Below are 22,141 nucleotides of genomic sequence, written 5' to 3' on the forward strand. Positions count from 1 at the left end.
TTTTGCTTTTAACCAGATACTTTGGTTCTGTCTTCACAAAGGAGGACACAAATAACCTCCCAGAAATGTTAGGGAACCAAGGGTCCAATGAGAGGGAGGAACTGAAGGAAATCAGTATTAGTAGAAAAATAGTGCGAGGGAAATTAATGGGGTTAAAGGCTGACAAATCCCCAGGGCCTGATAATCTACATCCCAGAGTACTAAAGGAAATGGCCCTGGAAATAGTGGATACATTGGTGGTCAGCTTCCAAAATTCTATAGACTCTGGAGCAGTTCCTACGGATTGGAGGGTGGCAAATGTAACCCCACTGTTTAAAAAAGGAGCGAGAGAAAAAACACGGAATTACAGACCAGTTAGCCTTACATCAGTAGTGGGGAAAATGCTAGTCTATATTATAAAGGATGTGATAGCAGAATACCTGGAAAGTATAAATGGGATTGAACAAAGCCAGCATAGGTTTATGAAAGGGAAATCATGCTTAACAAATCTACTGGAGTTTTTTGAGGATGTAACTAGTAGAATAGATAAGGGAGAACCAGTGGATGTGGTGTATTTGGATTTTCAGAAGGCTTTTGATTAGGTCCCACATAAGAGGTTAGTGTGCAAAATTAAAGCACAAGGGACTGGGGATAATATACTGGCATGGATTGAGAATTGGTTGACAGACAGGAAACAGAGAGGAGGAATAAATGGGTCTTTTTCTGGGTGGCAGGCAGTGACTAGTGGGGTACCGCAGGTATCAGTGCTTGGGCCCCAGCTATTCACAATATATATTAATGACTTGAGTGAGGGAACTAAATGCAACATTTCCACATTTGCAGACAACACAAAGCTAGGGGGAGTGTGAGCTGCGAGAAGGATGCAAAGAGGCTCCAATGTGATTTGGACAAGTTGGGTGAGTGTACAAATGCATGGCAGATGCAGTATAACGTGGATAAATGTGAGGTTATCCACTTTGGTTGTAAAAGCAGAAAGGCAGACTATCTGAATGGTGATAGATTGGGAAAGGGGGAGGTGCAATGAGACCTGGGTATCCTTGTACACCAGTCGCTGAAAGCAAGCATTCAGGTGCAGCAAGCAGCTAGGAAGGCGAATGGTATGTTGGCCTTCATTGCAAGCGGATTTGAGTACAGGAGCAAGGATGTATTAATATACAGGGCCTTGGTGAGACCACATGTGGAGTATTGTGTGCAGTTTTGGTCTCCTTATCTGAGGAAAGATGTTCTTGCCATGGAGGGAGTGCAAAGAAGATTTACTGGGATGGCAGGATTGATGTATGAGGAGAGATTGTGTCGACTAGGCCTATATTTACTAGAGTTTAGAAGAATGAGAGGGGATCTCATAGAAATCTATAAAATTCTAACAGGACTAGAAAGGCTAGATGTAGGGAGGATGTTCCTGATGGCTGGGGAGTCCAGAACCAGGGGTGACAGTCTCAGGATACAGGGTATGCCATTTAGAACCGAGATGAGGAGAAATTTCTTCACTCAGAGGGTGGTGAACCTGTGGAATTCTCTACCACAGAAGGCAGTGGAGGCCAAGTCATTAAATATATTCAAGAAGGAGATAGATATATTTCTTAATGCCAAAGGGATCAAGGGTGTTTCAGGAGACAGTCACACCCCTTAGATTCGGCCAGTGCTCAGGGATAGGAGGGTGTGACTATGAGTGAGGCAGGTAGAGGGATCCAGGAGGCAGTGTTGCAGGAGCCTCAGCCCTTGTTTTTGTCCAACAGGTTCGAGATTCTTGCTCCCTGTGTGGACGAGAGCAGGGACTGTAGGGAGGATGAGCAAACTGACCAGAGCACTGTGGTCCAGGGAGCCATTCAAGTGAGGGGAGAAAAGAGAAATGTAGTCGTAATCGGGGTAGTATAGTTAGGGGCATAGACACTGTTCTCTGTGGCCAGGATTGAGAGTCCCGCAGGCTGTGTTGTCTACCTGGTGCCAGGGCTCAGGACATCTCATCTGGGCTGCAGAAGAACTTGGAGTGGGAAGGGAAAGATCCATGTTGGTACCAGCGATATAGGTAGAATGAGGAGAGAGGTTCTGCTGAGGGAATATGAGCAACTAGGGGCTAAATTAAAATGCAGAACCAAAAAGGTAATAATCTCCGGATTACTACCTGAGCCACGAGCTAATTGGCACAGGGTCAATAAGATTAAAGAGGCAAATGCGTGGTTCAAAGATTGGTGTGGGAGAAATAGGTTTGTATTCATAGGACATTGGCACCAGTACTGGGGAAGGAGGGAGCTGTTCCGATGGGATGGGCTCCGCCTGAATCATGCTGGGACCAGAGTCCTGGTGAATCGCCATAACTAGGGCTGTTGATAGGGCTTTAAACTAAATAGTGTGGGGGTTGGGGGGAAGGGTTCAGTTGCATGGAAAATTTGGAAGTCAAAGTTAAAGGAGAAGGTAGGAGTGCAGGTTAGTGATGAGGCTGATAGTGCCCAGAAAATAAAAGGTAGGGACAGAACGTGTGAACATCATATTGCATCAAGGAGTCGTACAAGAGTAGGGAAATTTGATAATAGAACAAACTTAAAGGCTTTGTATCTGAATGCACGAAACATTTGGAATAAAATTAATGAGTTAACAGCGCAAATAGAGACGAATGAATATGATTTAGTGGCGATTACTGAGACGTGGTTGCAGGGAAACCAGGTTTGGGAATTGAATATCCAAGGGTACTCAGGATTTCGGAAGGGTAGGCAGGAAGGAAAAGGAGGTGGTGCAGCTTTGTTAGTAAAGGAAGAGATCAGTGCTGTAGTGAGAAATGATATAGGCACTGAGATCAAGACGTAGAATCAGTCTGGGTAGAAATAAGAAATAGCAAGGGAAAGAAGTCCCTGGTGGGAGTAATCTATAGGTCCCCAAACAGTAGTTCCGCAGGAAACACTGGGGGCGTGTAAGAAAGGTACGGCAATAATCATGGGAGATTTTAATATGCATATAGGCTGCATTATTCAAATTGGTAGCCTTGAGGGAGAGTTCGTTGAATGTATTAGAGATTGCTTTTTGGAGCAATATGTTGTGGAATCTACCAGGGAGCAGGCAATTCTAGATTTGGTATTATGTAATGAAGTGGGATTAATTAATGATCTCATAGTTAAGGATCCCCTAGGGAAGAGTGATCATAGCATGCTAGAATTTCAAATTCAGTTTGAGGGTAAGAAACTGGAGTCCCACACTAGTGTTCTGGAGTTAAACAAAGGTAATTACATAGGCATGAGGACAGATTTGGCCCTAGTGGACTGGGCAGGAAGACTAAAAGGTAGGACAATTGATGAACAGTGGCAGATGTTTAAGGAGATATTCAATTCCTCCCAACTAAAATATATTCCAGAGAGGAAGAAAGATTGTAAAAGGGGAAAAAAACATCCATGGCTAAGCAAGGAAGTTAAGGATAACATAAAGACAAAAACTAAGGCATACCATATTGCAAAGGCCAGTGGCAGGCTGGAAGATTGGGAAACTTTTAAAGATCAACAAAGGGTTACTAAAAAAGTAATAAAAAGAGCAAAGGTAAATTATGAAAGAAAACTAGCGCAAAATATAAAAACAGATAGCAAAAGCTCCTATAAGTATATAAAAGGGAAGAGAGCAGCTAAAGTGAATGTTGGTCGCTTGGAGGATGTGACTGGGGAGTTAATAGTGGGGAACACAGAAATGGCGTAGATACTAAATCAGTATTTTGCCTCAGTTGTCACGGTGGAGGACACTAGTACCATCCCAATAGTAACAGGTAATGCAGAGGTTATAGAAAGGGAGGAACTTAGAACAATCATCATCACTAGGGAAAAAGTACTGAGCAAACTATTGGGATTGAAGACAGAAAAGTCCCCAGGGCCTGACGGCCTACATCCTAGGGTCTTAAAGGAAGTGGCAGCGGAGATAGTGGGTCCATTGGTTATAATATTCAAAAATTCCCTGGATGTGGGGTAGGTTCCAGTGAATTAGAAAAATGCTAATATAACGCCCTTATTCAAAAAGGGAGGGAGGCAGAAAGTAGGAAACTATAGACCAGTTAGTTTAACATCTGTCGTTGGGAAATTGTTAGAATCCATTATTAAGGAAGCAATAACAGGACATTTAGAAAGTCAAAACACAATCCATCAGAGTCAGCATGGTTTTATGAAGGGTAAATAGTGTTTGACTAATTTGCTAGAGTTCTTCGAAGATGTAACAAATAAAGTGGATAGTGGGGATCCTGTAGATGTAGTTTATCTGGACGTCCAGAAAGCATTTGATAAGGTGCCGCACAAAAGGTTAATACACAAGGTAAGATCACATGGGGTTAGGGGCAATTTATTAGCTTGGATAGAGGATTGGCTAACCAACAGAAAACAGAGAGTCGGGATAAATGGGTCCTTTTCTGGTTGGCAAGATGTAACTAGTGGGGTGCCACAGGGTTCGGTCCTTGGGCCCCCAACTATTTAGAATCTATATTAATGACTTGGATGCAGAGAAAGAAGGTACTATAGCCAAATTAGCAGATGACACTAAAATAGGTGGGATAGTAAGTTGCAATAAACAAATAAGAAATTTACAAATGGATATGGATAGGTTAGGTGAATGGGCCAAAATTTGGCAGATGGAGTTTAACGTGGATAAGTGTGAGGTTATCCATTTTAGTCGGAAGAATAGAAAGGCAAATTGTTATCTAAAGGGAGAGAAACTTCCAAGTGCTTTGGTGCAGAGGGATCTGGGTGTCCTCTTGCATGAATCACAGAAAACTAGTATGCAGGTGCAGCAGGTAATAAGGAAGGCAAATGGAATTTTGGCATTTATTGCTAAAGGAATAGAGTATAAAAGTAGGGAAGTGTTTCTGCAACTGTACACGGCATTAGTGAGACCGCACCTGGAGTACTGCGTACAGTTTTGGTCCCCTTACATGAGGAGGGATGTAGTTGCATTGGAGGCAGTTCAGAGGAGGTTCACTAGATTGATTCCAGAGATGAGGGGTTTGTCTTATGAAGAGAGATTGAGCAGTTTAGGCCTTTACTCTCCAGAGTTTAGAAGAATGAGAAGAGATCTAATTGAGGTATATAAAATGATTAAGGGGATTGACAAAGTAGACGTAGAGAGGATGTTTCCTCTGGTGGGGCAATCTAGAACGAGAGGTCATGGTTTTAGGATAAGGGGTAGTAGATTTAAAACAGAGATGAGGAGAAATTATTTCTCTCAAAGGGTTGTGAGTCTGTGGAATTCACTACCCCAGAGTGCAGTGGATGGCGGGACATTGAGTCAATTTAAGGAGGAGATAAGACAGATTTTTAATTAGTAATGGGTTGAAGGGTTATGGACAACGGGCAGGAAAGTGGAGTTGAAGCCGAGATGAGATCAGCCATGATCGTATTGAATGGCAGAGCAGGCTCTAGGGGCTGAATTGCCTACTCCTGCTCCTAGTTCTTATGTTCTTATGATATGGGGAGAAAGCGGGAAAAGGGTACTGAATTAGATGATCAGCCATGATCTTTTTTGAATGGCGGAGCAGGCCCGAAGGGCTGAATGGCCTACTCCCGCTCCAATTTTCTATGTTCTATGTTTGTCCAACATACAGCCAATGGGCCAGGATCCAGTCCGCCAAAGGTTTCCATCTGGCCCGCGGCCATTCCTCATCCTTGCCAGTGCTCCATGAGTGGAGATGGGAAATTTCCCTTTGTCTTCCTGCAGACCGGCCTTTCTAAAAAACATCATGTTGAGTTTTACAGATGACAGCTGCTGAAGCAGGAATGCGCTTCCAAACATCAGACAGATTTGGGGTTTTCTGACTTTTTGAAAAGCCCGCCAGAAAACTCCGAATCTGTCCGATGTTGGGAAGCGCGTTCCTGCATCAGCAGTTGTCATCTGCGAAACTGACAGTGCAATGTTTTTAAACAAACTGAACAAGCACAAAGCTGCTGTGCTGAGTGCTCCCGCTGAGTGCAACTGACAGAGAAAGAGAGAGAGAAAGAGAGAGAGACGGAAAACAGAGAACAAAGAGAGAGGGGGGAATAGAGAGAGAGAAAACAGAGAGGGGGAAACAGAGAGACAGAGAAGGAGAACAGAAAGAGAGGGGAAAACAGAGAGGGAACAGAGAGAGGGGGAAACAGAGAGGGAGGGGGACAGAGAGAGAGTGGGGACAGGGGGGGGGGGACACAGTGAGGAAAACACAGAGGGGGGAACACAGGGACAGACAGAGACAGAGAAAGAGATCTCACTCCTGAAAGATGGACATCTAGCCAGAATACTCAGCAAAAACAATGCTAGGTATGTCACTAAATCAGTTTTCAATATAGTGACAAGAAAGTAAGTAAATAAATTAGTCTTCTCATTTAAAATTTCTTCAGAAAAATACACATTTGTTGTCGTTTTTATTAGTAAGAAAATTTTTTATGCCTTTATCTTTCAAAATTTGCTCACCGGCCCCTGGGCCGAGCAAAAATCGTAATGCGGCCCTCCGCCCAAAAAGTTTGGTCAACCCTGCTCTACACTGTCCCATCACTCTCAGGGCAACAATAGCATGGGTTAGATACGAAGTAAAGCTCCCTCTACATTGTCCCCATCAAACAGTCCCACAGTAGGCACAACACAGGTTTAATGCAGAGTAAAGGTTCCACTACACTACCAGGGTCTGTGGATAAGGCCATGAAGCAGCATCCCTATAGAAATACTGTGGATCATGGACCAACTCTCACTTCCCCCCCATAGACAGACTCCACATTACTATTCAAGTGGAATACGAGGTCTTGGTGTAAATACCCTCACCCTGCCAGTAGCAACCTCAGCCATGTCCGGGGAAGGAGTTTGTTGAAACATTCCTGAGCAGTGTTGTTGTACTTGCTGCTGAGCCCTGTTACTGTGCTGTTTCCTGGGCCTCCACTCAGTTAGCAGGCAGCCTTACTGACACAGTGTGTTCTCGCAAGCCACCTTCTGGCTCTGTAACCTGAGACAACTGGCCAATGTACATAGCAGGGAGATACCTCTTCTTTTTCTGGACTGTTGTGTGAATCCACTTCCACCTGCAACGAGATGGTTTCTCCAATGCTCTTTCTCTTTGATAAATGGTCTTCATCTGTGACACACCAGACATAGCACAAATTAATCTCAGTATTTTCAAAAAGGAGTTTTTTGAGATGTATTTTGGAGAACTACCTGTCTAGGGTGCAAATACAGTGTTTATTCGCTCAGGCCAGTCTGTATCCTACATCCTTCCCTCCTGTGTTTAAACCAAAACTCTGCACCAGCTGTTACTCTAACATGTTCTCCGATGCTCTCAACCCTGTGACTCTCCTACCCTCCCTCAGCTTGCCCTTCCTCCTACAAGCTTGGTGTCACTGAGCCACCACGGGCTAATTCATCTCATAAGTAACAGATGATATGAAACTTGGAAGCATTGTGAATTGTGAGGAGGATAGTGCAGAACTTCAAAAGGCCATAGACAATTTGGTGGAATGGGCAGACAGGTGGCATATGAAGTTCAATGCAGAGAAATGTGAGGTGATTCATTTTGGTAGGAAGAACATGGAAATACAATATTGGATAAAGGGCACAATTCTTAAGGGGGTGCAGGAGCAGAGGGACCTAGGTGTATATGTGCATAAGTCATTTCGGTGGCAGGACAGGTTGAGAGAGCAGTTAATAAAGCATACAGTATCCTGGGCTTTATTAATAGGGGCATCGAGTACAAGAGCAAGGAAGTTAGGTTGAACTTGTGTAAGACATTAGTTCGGCCTCAGCTGGAGTATTGCGTCCAGTTCTGGGCACTGTCCTTGAGGAAAGACATGAGGGCATTGGAGAGAGTACACAAGAGATTCACAAGAATGGTTCCAGGGATGAGGAATTTTAGTTATGAAGATAGATTGGAGAAGTTAGGACTGTTTTCCTTAGAGAAGAGAAGGCTGAGAGGTGATTTGATAGAGGTATTCAAAATCATGAGGGGTCTGGACAGAGTAGATAGAGAGAAACTGCTCCCACTTGTGAAAGGATTGAGAATGAGAGGGCACAGATTTAAAGTATTTGGTAAAAGAAGCAAAAGTGACATGAGGAAAAACTTTTTCATGCAGCGAGTAGTTAAAGTCTGGAATGCACTGCCTGAGAAAGTGGTGGAGTCAGGTTCAATTGAAGCATTCAAAAGGGAATTGGACAGTTATATAAAAAGGAAGAATGTGCAGGATTATAGGGAAAAGGCAGGGGAATGGAACTGAGAGAATTGCTCTTTCAGAGAGCCAATGCGGACTCGATGGGCCGAATGGCCTCCTTCTGCGCTGTAACAATTCTGTTTCTTTTCACCCTTCACTTTTCTCTGTAGTCACTGGCCTTGGTTTCCCAAACCACTGCAGAAAGGGCCCCAGCCCCAGTGTAATTAGAGCAATGTCCACAGTATCACAGCTGGAGGAAGATTGGGAAAGCAACAGTGATGGGGGAATTCTAAAGCTGGGGGAAAAGATAGGCGTTTCTGCAGCCGCAGACATGATTTCAGAATGGTATGTTCGCTCCCTGGTGCCAGGGTCAAAGACATCACTGAGTGACTGCGTAGCACTCTGAGTGGGGAGGGTGAACAGCTAGAGGTTGTGGTCCATATCAGTACCAACAACATAGGTAGAAAGAGGGATGAGGTCCTGCAGGCAGAGTTTAGGGAGCTAGGAGAGAGATTAATAAGCAGGACCTGCAAGGTAGTTATCTCAGATTACTCCCGATGTCACACCTGTCTTAGAATTGGGTACAGGGTACAATTTCAAAATTTTCAGATGACACAAAACTTGGAAGTATAGTGAACTGTGAGGAGGACAGTGATAGACTTAAAAAGGACATAGGGTGGAAAGGATCGACATGTGGCAGATGAAATTTAATGCAGAGAAGTGTGAAGTGATACATCTTGGTAGGAAGATAGAGGAAAGGCAATATAAAATAAAAGATAAAATTCTAAAAGGGCTGTAGAAACAGAGAGACCTGGGGGTATATGTGCACAAATCGAGATTCTGAGCTTTATTTATAGAAACAGAGTACAAAAGCATGACGAACATTTATAAAACTTGGCCTTAACTGGAATATCGTGTCCACTTCTGGGCACCAATCTTTAGGAAGGATGTGAAGGCTTTATAGAGGGTGCAGAAGGGTTTTACAAGAATGGTTCCATTGATGAGGATCTTCAGTTACGTGGATAGATTGGAGAAGCTGCGGTGTTCTTCTTAGAGCAGAGAAGGTTTAGTGGAGATTTAATAGAGGTGTTCAAAATGATGAGAACTCTTGACAGAGTAAATAGGGAGAAACAGTTCCCACTAGCAGAATATCGAGAACCAGAAGAGACAGATTGAAAGTGATTGGCAAAAGAACCAAAGGCAACATGAGGAAAAACTTTTTATGTAGTGATTGGTTTGGAACTGAAAGTCATTGACTGAATGTGTGGTGGAGGCAGATTCAATTGTGGCTTTCAAAAGGGAATTGGATAATTACCTGACAAAAAAAATTTTGCGGAGCTACAGGGAAAGGGCAGGGGAGTGGGACTAGCTCAATTGCTCTTCCAAAGAGTCAGCACAGACGCAACAGGCTGAATGGCCTCCTTCTGTGCAGTAACCATTCTATGATTCTATATGTGTGTGTTACAGGAAAAGTTTTCTCATAGAGCACTGATAACAAATTTACTGAAAGTTCCCACTTGTCTCCCACCATAACTCCAGCAGAGTCCAATGGAACCGACCAGACCAAGGTTGGGACCTGGCTGTGCCGGGTTCTCACTGACACCCTATGCTGGGAGTTCCCACTTCTGTATCCCAAGGGACCTAGTGTAGTATTGGAGGCTGAGAGAGCTGAGCGATACCAGCCTCCAGATGAGTGGAGCTGGGCCCCACAGGCAAGGGTATTGGGGGGATGTGAAGTTCTGCCTGTTTGGCTATGCTAGAAATGTAGTCTCACTGGCCCTGCAAACTCTGGCGAGGTCAGTGATAGAGGACACAGGTGGGCATGATCCCAGAATAAGCATCAGGATTACTGCACGCAAACACTGAACCTCTCACTGGGTCACGGGCACCAGTGTGCTGTCAGGAAAATTTCCATCCCTGCGCTGGGGAAGGATCCTGCCCTATCTTGGAGTCGATCCTATCCTGTGCTGGGACTGGAACACTCCCTCTGCTGGGACTGAACCCCTCCCAGCATTGGGATAGGGTCCCGCACAGCAATGGAACTGGATACCTCGCTGTGCTGGGACAGCATCCTGCCCTGTGCTTGACTCGATCCTACCGTGTGCTGGGACTGGATCACTCCCTCTGCTGAGATTCCATTGTACCCTGTGCCGAGACTTGATCATTCTCTCTGCTGGGACTGAACCCCTCCCAGCATTGGGATAGGGTCCCGCACAGCAATGGAACTGGATACCTCGCTGTGCTGGGACAAAATCTTGCCCTGTGCAGCAACTGGATTTCTCCCAACATACTGTGACTATAACTCTAACTTAATATCGCTACCTATTTGGCACATTGTGCTGGATGCTCTTGCTCCTATTGATACTGATGGGCCAACTGGAATGGGGGCCAGGATTTCACGTTGGGCAGACGGGAGCTGGCCACCGACTGAAAAGTCGATGGCGAACCCACTTCCGCCTTGCCTGGGGATCCGACCCACATTTTACGGGTCCCCAGGCTTTAATTGTTCCAAGGCAGGACTTCCACCCGCTTGAGGGAGGAAGTCCCACCTCATCGAATTGCTGGCCAATCAGCGGGCTGGCAGTTCTTAGTGCCACTAGCGCCATCGGGAGCGGTGGCCACTGCTGGGACTGCAGCGCACCCGAAGACATGGAGCCGGGAGGACAGGCAGGTTTTGGCTGCCTCACTGGGTTAATAGGTCGGGCGCCGGTGAGGCAAGGGTGTCAGTTGGGGGGAAATGGGGGCGTGTTGGGTGCCGGGGGTGGCTGGGGTAGTGGGGGTGGCCCTCCATCGGGCACCCAATGCCTGATGAGCACACCCACCCCCACCCCCACCACCCCCCCCCCCCCCCCCGGGACGATCACAGCCGCCTGGTTTTTGCAGGTGGCTATTCCCGGCTCCAAGACGCCTGCCTGCCACGTGTAAAATTCGTGTGGAGGCGGGTGAAGGCCCTTAAGTGGCTGTTCTTCGTCCCCCCGCCCTATGTAAAGGAGGCGGAGGGGGGGAGCAGTTCGGGAAAGCCTCCCAGAGCCTCCCGCTCCATTTTAGGCCACTCCCCTGCCACCATCTGGCTCGTTGGGGTGGCGTAAAAGTCCGGCCGGGGTCTCTCCAGCTTTGATTATGCATGGGATCCAGCACTGCAATGCCTGCAGTTACCTGGTTCTGACTGTAAGTGCTGAGGGAGAGCCACCAAAACCTTTCCTTTCCTCCTGTAAGCTTGAATAGATATCACAAATTGTTCCTAAGCCTGTGTCAACCTTCCTACCACAAGTATCCTAGGCATGTAACAGCACAGTCACTCTCAGTGGCTCTCTCACTCTGGAATCCTGCATTCAATGATTTTGATGCACAACAGACAGGAAGTCCCATCAGATTTGTCTCCAGTCCCCAAATACTGGCTGGTAGTTGTCGCAGGAATAATTATAAGTTTACTGCAGTCCCATACCTGTGAACTGTGGAATGTAGGGGATTCCCAGTCTATCAGAACTGTAACCACTCCCTGCCAGAACCTCACTGATCTTACTCTGCAAGAACAGTAACTCCTTCTCCAATCTGTCCATAGACTTGGGTATGCTGCAGAAAAGAGAAAGGCAAGGCTGCCATCAGTAAGGATTAGAGACTGTGTGAGGCCCGAGTAGGGAACAGTAGCATAGTGGTTATGTTACTGGACGAGTAATCCAGAGACCTAGACTCAGAGATATGAACTCAAATCCCATCATAGCAACTGGGAAATTTTATTTCAGTTCATAAATAAATCTGGAATAAAAAGTTAGACTTAGTCATTACCGGATTGTTGCAGAAACATATTTGGTTCACTAATGTTCTTATGGGAAGGAAATCTGCTGTCCTTACGCTCTCTGTGACTCCAGAACCACAGCAATGTGGTTAACTCTTAACTGCCCTCTGAAATGGCCCAGCAAGCTACTCAATTAGGTAGAACTAGGGATTGGCAATAAATACTGGTCTTACCAGTGATGTTCAGATCCTGTAATTGAATAAAAACCCCGGTGGGGTTAGAAATAGCCATTTCTGCTCTTTGCAGCAATTATTAAGTTACATCAACCTCTCTCCAGGCTTTCCTAGTGACCAAAAAGAAGCTGCGGAAGAGCTCCATTAACTGCAACACAAGGCCAAACTGGAGCGTGTATTCAGCCCCACCAGGTAAATGTGATTAAAAACAGAAATACTCAGCAGGTCAGGCAGCATCTGTGGAGAGAGAAGCAGAGTAAGTGTTTCAGGTCTGTGACCTTTCGGCAGAACTGATTCACAGATTCTGCCTGACCTGCTGAGTATTTCCAGCACTTTCTGTTTTCATTTCAGATTTCCAGCATTTGCAGTATTTTGCTTTTATTTTAGGTATATCTGGAGGTGGTTTGCGGCTGCAGGTAAAAGGACACTGGCACCAACCAGATCAGCAGCACATTACTGTACTGTCTGAACATAAATCCATTTAGGACAGCTCATCAGTGACATTTTGCACAATGTACAATCACCAGTAGGTGTGTCTGTATTAAACCAATCTCCTTACTCAGTGGCATGGCTGCCACCTCTACTTACTGCACAAGTCAAATTTGTCGCAGTTTTTCCTTTCCTCTCTTGAAGGCACTGACTGTCAGTCACCAGAAACTGGTGCATTCTCCATGGCAACACCTCTACCAATCAGAGTTCACTTGCCAACCAATCAGCACTCTCTTCTCAAACAGTATAAAGTTGTTGCTTTTCCTTACATTGGTATTCTTGCAGATTGTCCTGATGAGTGCAAGATGAAAAGCTTCGATAATATGTCTTGATTTTCAGCAATACTCAAGTTCTGTACTACCAAACGACTATTTGCACTGACTATTATTAGATAGAATGCCCAAGGTGTGAGGCTAGACAGTGAATATTAACAAGCAGTTTAATGGCGCATGGCATAACAGCTGAGCCAGTAACTTTACCAGGTGGGCATCTCATTTATCGGGTGGTCCTGGTTCTGCTCTCAGCATGCACTTTCACACATTTAATTTTTTCTTATATTCATTCATGGGATGAGAGTATCGCGGCAAGGCCAACAATTATTGCCCATCCCTAATTGCCCTTGAGAAAGTGGTGGTGAGACTCCTTCTTGAACCGCTGCAGTCCAATGTGGTGTATGTATGTGGAACTGTTTGTGAATGGGGAATCTTTACTGGTACCAGGGGTTGGATGAGCCAATCACAAACAGTTTTATTGGCTGATGCCTAGAGTATAAGAGCAGAAAGGTTATGCTGGAACTGTATAAAACCAGTTTCCTGGTCCCAACCGCCTCCTCTTCACTATGGACGTCCAATCGCTCTACACCTCCATCCCCCACCAGGACGGTTTGAGGGCTCTCCGCTTCTTCCTGGAACAGAGGCCCAACCAGTCCCCATCCACCACCACCCTCCTCCGCCTGGCTGAACTTGTTCTCACATTGAACAACTTCTCCTTCAACTCCACGCACTTCCTTCAAGTAAAAGGTGTCGCTATGGGTACCCGCATGGGTCCTAGTTATGCCTGTCTTTTTGTGGGATATGTTGAGCATTCTTACTCCAGTCCTACTCAGGCCCCCTCCCCCAACTCTTTTTCCGGTACATTGATGACTGTATCGGTGCCATTTCCTGCTCCCGCCCCGAACTAGAAAACTTTATCAACTTTGCTTCCAATTTCCACCCTTCTCTCACCTTTACATGGTCCATCTCTGACACTTCCCTTCCCTTCCTCGACTTCTCTGTCTCCATCTCTGGGGATAGGTTGTCTACCAATATCCATTATAAGCCCACTGACTCCCACAGCTACCTCGACTACACTTCTTCACACCCTACCTCCTGTCAGGACTCCATTCCATTCTCCCAGTTTCTCCGTCTCCGACGCATCTGCTCTGATGATGCTACCTTCCATGACGGTGCTTCTGATATGACCTCCTTTTTCCTCAACCGAGGATTTCCCCCCACTGTGGTTGACAGGGCCCTCAACCGTGTCCGACCCATTCCCCGCACCTCTACCCTCACCCCTTCCCCTCCCTCCCAGAACCGTGACAGGGTTCCCCTTGTCCTCACTTTTCATCCCACCAGCTTCCATATCCAAAGGATCATCCTCCGCCATTTTCGCCACCTCCAGCGGGATGCCACTACCAGTCGCATCTTCCCCTCCCTTCCCCTGTCAGTATTCCGAAGGGATCGTTCCCTCCGCGACACCCTGGTCCACTCCTCCATTACCCCCACCACCTCGTCCCCGTCCCAGGGCACCTTCCCTTGCAATCGCAGGAGGTGTAATACCTGCCCATTTACCTCCTCTCTCCTCACTATCCCAGGCCCCAAACACTCCTTTCAGGTGAAGCAGCGATTTACTTGTACTTCTTTCAATGTAGTATACTGTATTCGCTGCTCACAGCGTGGTCTCCTCTACATTGGGGAGACCAAGCGCAGACTGGGTGACCGCTTTGCGGAACATCTCCGCTCAGTCCGCAAGCAGGACCCTGAGCTTCCGGTTGCTTGCCATTTCAACACTCCCCCCTGCTCTCATGCTCACATCTCTGTCCTGGGATTGCTGCAGTGTTCCAGTGAACATCAACGCAAGCTCGAGGAACAGCATCTCATCTACCGATTAGGCACACTACAGCCTGCCGGACTGAACATTGAGTTCAATAATTTCAGAGCATGACAGCCCCCCACTTTACTTTCATTTTTAGTCATTTTTAGTTATTTTTTCTTCCTTTTTTTTGCATTCCTTTCTACATTTTTTACCATCTTTTTTTGCATTTATTTCATTTCATCTTAGTTTGTTCAGTTTGCTTACCCACTGTTTTTTTCAGGTTGTTTTTCTTCAGGTTTGCACTTGCTGATGTTCAATATTCAGTATATTCACACCTAATCTGGACTAATGTTTTGTCTTTCAGCACACCATTAACATATTGTTTGCCTTTGCTCCGTGACCTTTTGGTCAGCTATGTGGCCTGGTCCAATCTGCACCTTCTCCTTTGTTATCTCTTGCCCAACCCCCACCTCACTTGTTTATAATCTGTGACTTTTCTAATATTTGTCAGTTCCGAAGAAGGGTCACTGACCCGAAACGTTAACTCTGCTTCTCTTTCCACAGATGCTGCCAGACCTGCTGAGTGAATCCAGCATTTCTTGTTTTTGTATAAAACACTAATTAGACTGCAGCATGTGTACATTTCTGGTCACCGCATTACAGGAAAGATTTGATCACACTAGAGAGGGTACAGAGGAGATTTATGAGGATGTTGCCAGGAGTGGACAATATTAACTATGAGTAAATATTGGATAGGTTGGGGTTGGTTTCGTTGGAACAGAGGAGGCTGAGAGAAGATGAAATTGAGGTGTATAAAATTATGAGAGGTCCAGATAGAGTGGATAGGGAGGACCTATTTCTCTCAGTAGAGTGGTCAATAACCAGGGCATTGATTTAAAGTAATTGATAGAAAGATTAGAAAGGAGTTGAGGAGTAAATTTTTCACCCAGATAATGGTGGGGATCTGGAACTCACTTCCTGAAAGAGTGGTGAAGGCAGAAAACACTTGGATATGCACCTGAGGTTCTGTAACCTAAAAGGGCTAAAGCCCAAGAACTGAAAGGTGGGTCTATACTGGATAGCTCTTCTGGAACTGCTGCAATCCATGTGGTGTAGGACACCCACAGTGCTGTTAGGGAGGCAATTCCAGGATTTTGACCCAGCGACACTGAAGGAATGACGATTTACGGAGAGCAGATCTGCGTGAGAAGGGCAGCAGTGGCAGGAGATGAAAACCGGCGGCAGAGAGCCCCTTCTACTTAGAGCCTAAGTGTGGTTATCTCTTCCGTGTCTGTTTTGATTGGCCTAGTGGTTTAAATCGAGACGTTATTACAGCTGAAGAGAACAGTTAAGAAATTCACTTTTAGAATATTTAACATCCAAATTAATTAATTAAATTGAATAGAGATGGCTGGGAGGTGATAGGTTGCAGCTGTAGTATTTGGGAGCTGCTGGACGCCGGTGGGATCCATGGTGGCCACATCTACAGCAAGAGTTGGCTGCTCGAGGACCTTTGGCTCAGAGTTAATGAGCTGGAGTCCTGAGCTGCGGACTACTGCAACACATCGGGGGGGGGGGGGGGGGGGTGGGGGTTGGTGGTGGGGGGGGGGGTGGATGGGGGGAGAGTTACCTGGACACTGTGTTTCAGGAGACAGTCACACCCCTTAGATTAATTACATCAAATTTGGACTGTGGTCAGGCACAGGAGTGTGTGACTGCGAGTGAGGCAGATATGGGGATCCAGAATTTAGCTTTGGAGGAGCCTCAGCCAGTGCCCTTATCCAATAGGTATGAGGTTCTTGCTCCCGGTGTGGACGAGGGCACAGACTGCAGGGAGAATGAGTGAACTGACCACAGCACCATTCAAGTGGGGGGAGAAAAGAGAAATGTAGTAGTAATAGGGGATAGCATAGTTCTCTGTTCTCTGCAGCAAAGACAGGGAGTCCCGAAGGCTGTGTTGCCTACCTGGTGCTAAGGTTAAGGACATCTCTTCTGGGTTGGAGAGGAACTTGGAGTGGGAGGGGAAGGATCCAGTTGTCGCGGTCCATGTAGGTACCAACGACATAGGTAGGACTAATAAAGAGGTTCTGCTGAGGGACAAGAGCATCTCAGGGCTAAATTAAAAAGTAGAACCACAAAGGTAATAATCTCCAGATTGCTACCTGAGCCATGTGCAAATTGGCGTAGGGTAAACAAGATTAGAGAGGTAAACGCATGGCTCAAAGATTGGTGTGGGAGAAATGGGTTCTGATTCATGGGGCACTGGCACCAATACTGGGGAAGGAGAGAGCTGTTCCGTTGGGACGGGCTCCATTTGAACCATGCTGGGACCAGTGTCCTGGCAAATCATATAACTAGGGTTGTAGATAGGAATTTAAACTAATTAGTGGGGGAAGGGTTCAATTGAAGGGAAGTTTAAAAAATCAAAAAGAAACAAGAGAGCAGAGGTGAACGATAATCAAAGTCTGACAGGAAGGGGCAGAAAATATAAGCAGAAGAGTGCAGCAGAAATTAGAACCAGAATGAGTAATAATGGTAAAAAGTCAAAGCTTAAGGCTCTTTATCTGAATGCATGCAGCATTTGTAACAAGATAGATGAGTTGACGGCATAAATAGAAATAAATGAATATGACTTGATAGCTATTACAGAGTCGTGGGTTGCAAGATGACCAAGACTGGGAACTCATTATTCAAGGGTATTCGATGTTCCGGCAAAAAGGAAGAGGAGGTGGGGTAGCTTTGTTAATAAAGGAAGGTATTAGTGTGGTGGTGAGTAATGATATAGGTGCAAAAGATCATGATGTGGAATCAGTTTGGGTGGAAATAAGGAACAGTAAGGGGAAGAAGTCACGGGTGGGAGTCGTCTATAGGCCCCCGAAGAGTTGCCTCACTGTAGGACAAAGTATAAATTGGGCAATAATGGAGACATGTAAGAAGGGTGCTACAATTGTCATGGGTGATTTTAATCTGCATATTGACTGGATAAATCAGATTGGCAGAGGTAACATGGAAGACGAATTTGTAGAGTGCATCAGGAATTGTTACTTGGAGCAATACGTTGCAGAACCTACCTGGGAACAGGCTATTTTAGATCTAGTAATGTGTAATGAGGTAGGATTAATAAGAGACATCATAGTTAAGGATCCTCTAGGGGGTAGCGATCACAACATGGTGGAATTTCAAATTCAGTTTGAGGGCAAGTAACTCGGGTCTCAAACCAGTGTCCTCAACTTAAACAAGGGCAATTACAATGGTATGAAGAGGGGAAGGTCAGTGGATTAGCAGTGGCAGACATTTAAGCAGATATTTCATAACGCTCAGCAAAACTTTATCCCGGTCAAAAAGAAGGACTCGATGAGAAGGATGAACCACCCGTGGTTAACAAAGACAGTCAAGGAGAGAATCCAATCAAAAACTAAGGCATACGAAGCAGCGTAAACTAGTGGTAGGCCAGAGAATTGGGAATTTTTTAGGAACTTGCAGCAGATGACTAAAAAGCTAATAAAGGAGAAAATTGATTATGAATGTAAATTGGCAAGAAATATAAAAACATACAGCAAGAACTTTTATGGGTATGTAAAAAGAGAGTAGCTAAAGTGAGCATGGGAACCTTGGAGGATGCGACTGGAGAGGTAATAACAGGGAAATGGCAGACAATTTAAACCAATATTTTGCATCAGTCTTCACGGTGGAAGACACGATAAACATTCCACAGATATCAGATAAGAAAAGAGCTAATGGGAGGAAAGATCTTGTAAAAGCCTCTATTATTTGACAAACTAATGGGACTAAAGTTTAGTTTAGTTTAGTTATACAGCACTGAACCAGGCCCTTCGGCCCACCGAGTCTGTGCTGACCATCAAGCACCCATTTATACTAATCCTACACTAATTCCATATTCCTACCACATCCCCACCTGTCCCTATATTTCCCTACCACCTACCTATACTAGGGGTAATTTATAATGGTCAAATTACCTATCAACCTGCAAGTCTTTTGGCGGTGGGAGGAAACCGAAGCACCCAGAGGAAACCCACGCAGACACAGGGAGAACTTGCAAACTCCACACAGGCAGTACCCAGAATTGAACCCAGGTCGCTGGAGCTGTGAGGCTGCGGTGCTAACCACTGCGCCACTGTGCCGCCCCACAGGCAGACAAGTCGCCAGGACCTGATGGCCTATATACAAGGGTTTTAAAGGAAGTGGCTGCAGAGACAGTGGAGGCATTGGTCGAACTATTCCAGAACTCACTGGATTCTGGGAGGGTCCCAGCAGATTGGAAAACCGCTAGTGTGACACTCCAGTTCAAGAAGGGAGGGAGACAAAAAGCAGGAAACTATAAGCTAGTCAGCCTAACATCAGTCACTGGGAAAATGCTAGAGTCCATTATTAAGGAAGAAATAGCAGGACATTTAGAAAAGCTTAACGCAATCAAACAGAGTCAACATGGTTTTGTGAAAGGGAAATCATGTTCGACAAATTTGCTAGAGTTCTTTGAGGATATAACAAGCAGAGTTGATAAAGGGGAACCACTAGATGTGAGTATTTGGATTCCTAGAAGGCATTCAATATTCCCTTGCCTTGTTAGTCCTCCTAAAATGCATTACCTCACACTTCTCAGGATTAAATTCCATTTGCCACTGCCCCACCCATCTTACCAGCCCATCTATATCATCCTGTAATCTAAGGCTTTCCTCCTCACTATTTATGACATCACCAATTTTCGTGTCATCTGCGAACTTACTGATCATACCTCCTATATTCACCTCTAAATCATTAATGTACACCACAAACAGCAAGGGTCCCAGCACCGATCCCTGTGGTACACCACTGGTCACAGGCTTCTACTCGCAGAAACAACCCTCGACCATCACCCTCTGCCTCCTGCCACTAAGCCAATTTTGGATCCAATTTGCCAAATTCCTCTGGATCCCATGGGCTCTTACCTTCTTAACCAATCTCCCATGCGGGACCTTATCAAAAGCATGGATTAAGGATTAGTTAACACACAGAAGACAGAGAGTTGGGATTAATAGTTCCTTTTCAGGTTGGAAAGCTAGTGGAGTGCCAGAAGGATCAGTCCTAGGGCCTCAATTATTTACTATCTATATTAATGACTTGGAGGAGGGGGCAGAGTGTAATATATCCAAATTTGCTGCCGATACAAAAATAGGTGGGAGGGCACGTTGTGATGAGGACATAAGAAATCTGCAAGGGGATATAGATAGGTTGAGTGAGTGGGCAAAAACTTGAGAGATGGAGTTTAGTGCAGGAAAGTGTGAGGTCATGCACTTTGGTAGGAAGAATCAAAAGGTGGACCGTTACTTAAATGGAGAGAGACTCCAAAAAAGTGCAGCACAGAGGGATCTGTATGTTCTTGTGCATGAAACACAAAAAGTTAGCATGCAGGTGCAACAAGTAATTAAGAAGATAAATGGAATTTTGGCCTTTATTGCTAGGGGGTTGGATTTTAAAAGTAGGGAAGTCTTGTTACAACTGTACAGGGTGTTGGTACAGGCTGCACCTGGAGTACAAAGAACAAAGAACAGTACAGCACAGGAACAGGCCATTCGGCCCTCCAAGCCTGCGCCGATCTTGATGCCTGCCTAAACTAAAACCTTCTGCACTTCTGGGGTCCGTATCCCTCTATTCCCATCCTATTCATGTATTTGTCAAGATGCCTCTTCAACATCTCTATGGTACCTGCTTCCACCACTTGCCCCAGCAACAAGTTCCAGGCACTCACCACCCTCTGTGTAAAGAACTTGCCTCGCACATCCCCTCTAAACTTTGCCTCACTCACCTTAAACCTACGTCCCCTAGAAACTGACTCTTCCACCCTGGGAAAAAGCTTCTGACTATCCACTCTGTCCATGCTGCTTATAACTTTGTAAACCTCTATCATGTCGCCCCTCCACCTCCGTCGTTCCAGTGAACTGTACTGTGTACAGCTTTGGTCCCCGTATTTAAGAAAGAATATACTGGCATTGGAGGCAGTTCAAAAGAGATTCACTAGGCTGATTCCTGGGAATGAAGGGGTTGACTTATCAAGAATGGCTAAACAGGTTAGGCCTTTATTCATTAGCATTTAGAAGAATGAGGGGTGATCTTATTGAAACATACAAGGTTCCGAGGGGGCTTGACAGGGTAAATTTTGAAAAGATGTTTCCACTAGTGGGGGAATCTCGAACTAGGGGACATAGTTACAGAATAAGAGGACATTCATTTAAAACTGAGATGAGAAGGGATTTCTTCTCTCAGAGGGTTGTGAATGTCTGTAATTCTCGACCCCAGAGAGTTGTGCAGGCTTGATCACTGAAAGTATTTAAAGAGGAGATAGATAGATTTTTGAAATATTGGGGAGTTGAGGGCTATGAGGAGCTGGCACAAAAGTGGAGTTGAGGTCTGGGGCAGATCAGCCATGATCTTATCAAAAGGCAGGGCAGGCTTAAGGGGCCGAATGGCCTACTCCTGCTCCTATTTCTTATGTTCTTATACTTTCAAGTCAGGATGGTGTGTGACTTGGAGGGGAACTTGCAGGTGGTGGTGTTGCTTCCATGTGTCTGCTGCCCTTATTCTTCTAGGTGGTAGACAGCATGGGTTTGGAAGGTGCTGTCGAAGGAGCCTTGGCAGGTTGTTGCAGTGTATCTTGTAGATGGTACACACTGTGGCCACTGTGCGCCAGTAATGAAGGGAATGAATGTTGAAGGTGATGGATGGGGTGCTGGTCAGGTTGGCTTTGTCCTGGATGGTGCCAAGCTTCTTGTTGGAGCTGTACTCATCCAAGCAGGTGGAGAGTATTCCATCACACTCCTGACTTGTGCCTTGTAGATGGTGGACAGGCTTTGGGCATCAGGAGGTGAGTTACTCACTGCAAGATTCCCAGCCTCTGACCTGCTCTTGTAGCCACAGTATTAATGTGGCTGGTCCAGTTAAGTTTCTGGTCAATGGTGACTCCTGGGATGTTGATGGTGGGGGATTCAGCAATGGTAATGCCACTAAATGCCAAGGGGAGATGGTTAGGTTCTCTTTTGTTGGAGATGGTAATTGCCCAGCACTTATATGGCGCAAATGTTACTTGACACTTATCATCGCATCCAGGTCTTGATGCATGCGGGCATGGACTGCTTCAGTACCTGAAGAGTTGCGAGCGGTGCTAAACACTGTGCAATCATCGGCGAACATCCCCACTTCTGTCTTTACATTGCAGGCAGGGTCATTGATGAAGTAGCTGAAGATGGCCAGGCCTAGAACACGACCGTGAGGAAGTCCTGCAGCGATGTCCTGGGGCTTAGACGAATGGCCTCCAACAATCACATCCATCTTCCTTTCTAAGAGGTATGACACCAACCAGTTTTTCCCCTGAATGCCATTGATGTCAATTTTGCGAAGGTTCCTTGGCAGTGCACTTTGTCAAATGCTGCCTCGATATCAAGGGCAGTCATTCTCACTTCCCATCTTAAATTCAGCTCTTTTGTTCATTTTTAGAC

The 22,141-nt window shown here is 45.7% G+C and overlaps 1 protein-coding gene across 1 annotated transcript in view; it reads right to left on the bottom strand.

Moving 5' to 3' along the window:
• The window catches only part of LOC137359987 (protein EFR3 homolog B-like), a 257,272-nt gene that overhangs the window by 53,917 nt on the left and 181,214 nt on the right, over positions 1-22,141 (bottom strand). Inside the window, exons 18-19 of the mRNA XM_068025582.1 lie at positions 11,566-11,693; positions 6,963-7,054 (exon numbers count right to left, since the gene is read on the bottom strand). Of these exons, the coding sequence (XP_067881683.1) occupies positions 6,963-7,054; positions 11,566-11,693 (220 nt within the window). The remainder of the gene's footprint in view (positions 1-6,962; positions 7,055-11,565; positions 11,694-22,141) is intronic.

This window comes from Heterodontus francisci, unplaced genomic scaffold (assembly GCF_036365525.1).
Source record: "Heterodontus francisci isolate sHetFra1 unplaced genomic scaffold, sHetFra1.hap1 HAP1_SCAFFOLD_410, whole genome shotgun sequence".
Classification (NCBI taxonomy): domain Eukaryota; kingdom Metazoa; phylum Chordata; class Chondrichthyes; order Heterodontiformes; family Heterodontidae; genus Heterodontus; species Heterodontus francisci.